The sequence below is a fragment of the Myotis brandtii genome, unplaced genomic scaffold (genome assembly GCF_000412655.1).
Source record: "Myotis brandtii unplaced genomic scaffold, ASM41265v1 scaffold1733, whole genome shotgun sequence".
NCBI classification, from domain to species: Eukaryota; Metazoa; Chordata; class Mammalia; order Chiroptera; family Vespertilionidae; genus Myotis; species Myotis brandtii.
In genome coordinates, this window is record NW_005356400.1 from 711623 (window position 1) to 716159 (window position 4537).

The following is a 4537-nucleotide window of genomic DNA, read 5'->3' on the forward strand; positions in this document are numbered from 1 at the left end:
CTGACGCTCTCTCCGCCGCAGGTGCTGACGACCTGCCGGGCCTTCCTGCTCGCAGCGCGGATCCCCTCCAAGGTGAGTGCCGGCGCCGAGGTTCCTCCTGCCAACGCACGCACACACGCACCATGCACACACATGTGCACACACGCACCATGCACACAGGGCACATGCACACACACACACCACGCGCACATGCACTACACGCGCGCACACCAGCAAATGCACCACACACACTGCACACACAAACATGCACCACACATGTATCATGCACAACACATGTGCACACACTCAAACACGCGCGCACACACCATGCACACATGTACAAGCATACACAGCACATGCACACACTCTAACAAATGCACCGCAAACACCACACACATGTGCGCGCACACAGCATGCACACAGGGCACATGCACACACACACCACGCGCACGTGCACACATGCACTACACGCGCGCACACCAGCAAATGCACCACACACACTGTGCACACACTCAAACACGTGCACACACCATGCACACATGTACAAGCATACACAGCACATGCACACTAACAAATGCACCGCAAACACCACACACATGCACCACTCACAACACGTGCACACACCAAGAAACACACGTCCCATGTGTACCATACATGGGGCAGTACAGCCCGCCCCTGCGTATCCATGTGCACACATACACACATGCACCACACATATGATAGTACCACCCACTCGAGGGAGCAGAGGGTCCCGGGTTTGGGTCTGGTTTGGTCCCATTACATTTCTAGGTGGAAGGAGAGGACAGACCAAAGGCCCTGACTTGGTCCATTGTCTGCAGGAGCGTGAGAGGCTGGAGCCAGGGAGGTCGGTGGCCACTGTCCAGGAAAAAGGCAGGGAGGGGAGACTGGACCTACTGTTTCTTTAAATCCTCACTGAGGCTGATTCCATGGATTTTAGAGAGAGAGGAAGGGAGTGAGAGACAGACATCCATGTGAGAGAGAGACATCGATTGGCTGCCTCCTCTACCCGCCCTGACCGTGGATCAAACCCACAACCTTTTGGGCTACGGGACGATGCTCCAACCTGAGCCACCGGCCAGGGCTGGGCCTATTTTGAAGAAAATAAGTGCTGATCCCAGGAGAAGAGTGGAAGGGACCCTTATTGCTAAAACAAGAAAGAAACAAATTATTTCCCTACCTGCAGGGGGAGAGGGCTTTTATTTATGTGTTTCAAAGAAAAAATGGGTTTAGATGCCTCACTTCACACTTCATTTCTAAATGAATGAAAAACCAGAGTAGAAATGCCAGCACTTCCCAGTGGGTTTGTCCCAGGATGAAACTTACGAAGTCGCACGTGCACCTCCCCGCGGGATGGGGAGCACGTAGTGCCCTTTCTGAAGTACGGTCCATCGAGGGCCCATCTCAGTGATGGACGGAGACACGCCAGCCCACCTCCGGCTGCTGGTGCATCGCTGACTGCAGCGTTTTCACCTTGAACTGTGCTCTGAGCCCTGATCACAGGTCTGTGTCCCCCCCACCCCCTCTTTGCAGCTCGAGTTGACCTTCAGCTACTTGGACATTCAGGGCGTCACCTGCAGCAAGCCCGCGCAGGTGAGTGGGCCACGGAGACCATGGGTGGGACCGCGGGTCATCCCCTCCCCTGAGGGTCCGACACCGCGAAACATCCTCTGTTTGAACGTTTCTCGAGAGAATGTGGAAAAGCAAGATGAGGGACCGGGAGGTTCCGAAGAGAAGCTGAAGGGGCCTCGTGGGCAGGGTCGGGGCTGTTCCCATGAGGAAAACCTTCTCAGTAATTGTGCGGGAACAACTAGTTACCACACCGGCGCGTGCAGTGGTTGGGCGCCGACCTGTGAACCAGGAGGTCACGGTTGGATTCCTGGTCAGGGCACAGGCCTGGGTTGCGGGCTTGATCCCCAGTGTGGGTCGTGCAGGAGGCAGCCCATCCATGATTCTCTCATCATTGATGTTTCTATCTCTCTCTTCCTTTCTGAAATCAATCAAAGTGTATATATATGTGTGTGTGTGTGTGTGTGTGTGTGTGTGTGTGTGTGCGCGCATATATATATTAAAGAAACATGAATTCCTATCACGTATGCACAACAACGGGTTTCTAGAGCAGGTGGGAGTGACGGCAGGGTTTTCTCTTACGTCTGGGTAACCGAGCCTATTCCAGACGGGACTCGTTTCCAGAACTGGGGTTTAGAGGCAGCTTTCGGAGGCCACTGGGGCCAGCAGCCCTGAGGGGTCAGGAGCCTGGGTCCCAGCGCCGCACCTGCTGCTGCCTGGCGTGGGCCCTCCCACCCGTCCTCCTCACTGGGGATCGAGCCCACAACCCGGGCCTGTGCCCTGACTGGGAATCGAACCGTGACCTCCTGGTTCATAGGTTGATGATGAACCACTGAGCCCCGTGGGCCGGGCAGGGCATTCTTTTCTGCCACTTACAGTCACACAGGCGAGGGACGGGGTTGTGATGACGCGGTCCCCGCCCTTCCCCCTGCAGATGGCCGTGGAAACCGGGAAGCACAGCTTGTCCCTGAGGATGGCGGCGCCCGAGGACGTGAGCGAGGTGCTCGTGCACCTGGGCTCCTGCCTGCGGAGGATCTTTCCCGGCCTGTCTCCCCTGTGAGTCCCGGGGGGGAGGAGGGGGCGGGGGAGGGCTGGCCTCCTCCCACTCGGCCCCTGTTCCACGGCTGAGGTTTTCTGTGCGCTCTGCCCGTTTCGCCGAGGCGCTGGGGTGAGGTTTTCGCTCTGGGATCCTCCCGTGGAACCTCTGCGCCCAGCGCTCCGTGGGTGCCCGGGACCAAGGCTCGGTGTGCGGGCGTCACCTGCGGGTTAGTGAGGACAGAACGCCATTCCTTCGTGTTTTATTTTCTGATCAGTAAGAGGAAACCTAAGAAAAACCCCCAAACGAACGTAAACATAATAATTAGCCTCTTTCCTTTTTCTCTCGGTTTTCTGAAATACACCTTAAGATATCAGTTCGTGTTTATGTCTGCCTGTTAAGCATGTAAGCTCAGGATTTGGGGGGACAGGTCTGTACTTGGGGAGCGTGCCGCTTTTCCACGAGGGGGGGGTGCGTCCTAGGGTGGGAGTGGATGTTTTTGTGTTTTTTCCCCCCAAAGACACAGGTTTAATATTCCTTCTGTACGAACAAGTGCTCACAGTACAGCCACACACACAAACTTAGTTGCTTCACTGTTGTGTCCCAACACATCACACGGCATTGGGGCCCCTGTCTTCCAGTTTGACAACTGCTTAGGGGTTCGTTCCACCTTTTTAAACGAGATGCTCACTCGATGTTCTGAAGGAGACGCCGTGTAGGAATAATGCCTGAGTGAACCCAGTCTCTCTCCCAGAGGACTCTGGTGCCGTTGGGCCAGTACAGTAACCTGTTAACACCGATGGGGTCACAGAGTGCCGGCACCTGGGACACACCACGCTGTGCTCACATCTGAGTCGGCCACACGCTCACCTGATTGAGCCGCTTTGCCCCACAGGGTCCTGGCCTGTCTCCCTTGCCCCTGAGGCCAGAGCGCCTCCTTGGGTGGGTGCTTTTGAGGGTAAACCCCGACCACCTGCGTCAGGAACGCTGAGCTTGACCTGCAGGACGTCTCGGTGGGGACATCAGGGGCTGTGAGACGGGGGGCGGTGGGGGGGGCTGGGAGGGAAGGGCCGGGCTGCAGGCCCAGCAGATGTGAGGGTCACGGTGTCACCGCGGGTGAGGCCTGGCTGGGACGAGGGCCCTGGACAGAAAGTGTCCTGACAGTGAGCCCGAGATGGAGCGGTCGAGTCGAGGAGGAGAGTGAGGAGCAAGGTGGGTGAGACTCCCGGGGAGCCCAGAGCCAGAGGGCTTGGCGCGGTGACACCGGGCATCGGCACGCTCGGGGCAGAGGCTGTCCACAGCGGGTCAGCATCGGGCACGCTTGGGGCAGAGGCTGTCCACAGTGGGTCAGCATCGGGCACGCTTGGGGCAGAGGCTGTCCACAGTGGGTCAGCATCAGGCACGCTCGGGGCAGAGCTGTCTGGTGGGTTGGCACCGTGAGGGCACAGGCGACCTTGACCTGCGTGGTGCCAGGTTTGGGAGGGAGAGGCGGATGCCTGGCTGTGAAGTGATGAGGTGGACATGGTTTGTGCAGAAAACTCCGACAAGTGTGGCACCCTGGCAGGTGTGGCTCAGTGGATAGAGCGTCGGCCTGCGGACTGAAGGGTCCCGGGTTCGATTCCTGTCAAGGGCACATGCCCCGGTTGTAGGGTCGATCCCCAGTAGGGGGCGTGCAGGAGGCAGCCAATCGATGATTCTCATCATTGATGTTTCCATCTCTCTTTCCCTTCCTCTCTGAAATCAATAAAAATATATTAAAAATAAAAAAATAAAAGAATGGCCTCTCACAAAGTAGATTTCTGCGTGCAGTCTCAAACACCTGATTTCTGACATTCCTCGTTGTTGTGGTCTTGCAGGAAAATCCTGAAGAGGGTGTCCATGGAGCCGTCGGAGCGGCTGGCCAGCCTGCAGGCCGAGTGGGACAGCCAGCCGGCG

General features: G+C 57.2%; 1 protein-coding gene across 1 annotated transcript in view; it reads left to right on the top strand.

Annotated features, from left to right (window-relative positions):
* Positions 1-4537, top strand: part of LOC102261942 (leucine-rich repeat-containing protein 16A) — a 97996-nt gene that overhangs the window by 36100 nt on the left and 57359 nt on the right. The window contains exons 3-6 of the mRNA XM_014537145.1: positions 22-72; positions 1531-1590; positions 2501-2622; positions 4459-4531. Of these exons, the coding sequence (XP_014392631.1) occupies positions 22-72; positions 1531-1590; positions 2501-2622; positions 4459-4531 (306 nt within the window). The remainder of the gene's footprint in view (positions 1-21; positions 73-1530; positions 1591-2500; positions 2623-4458; positions 4532-4537) is intronic.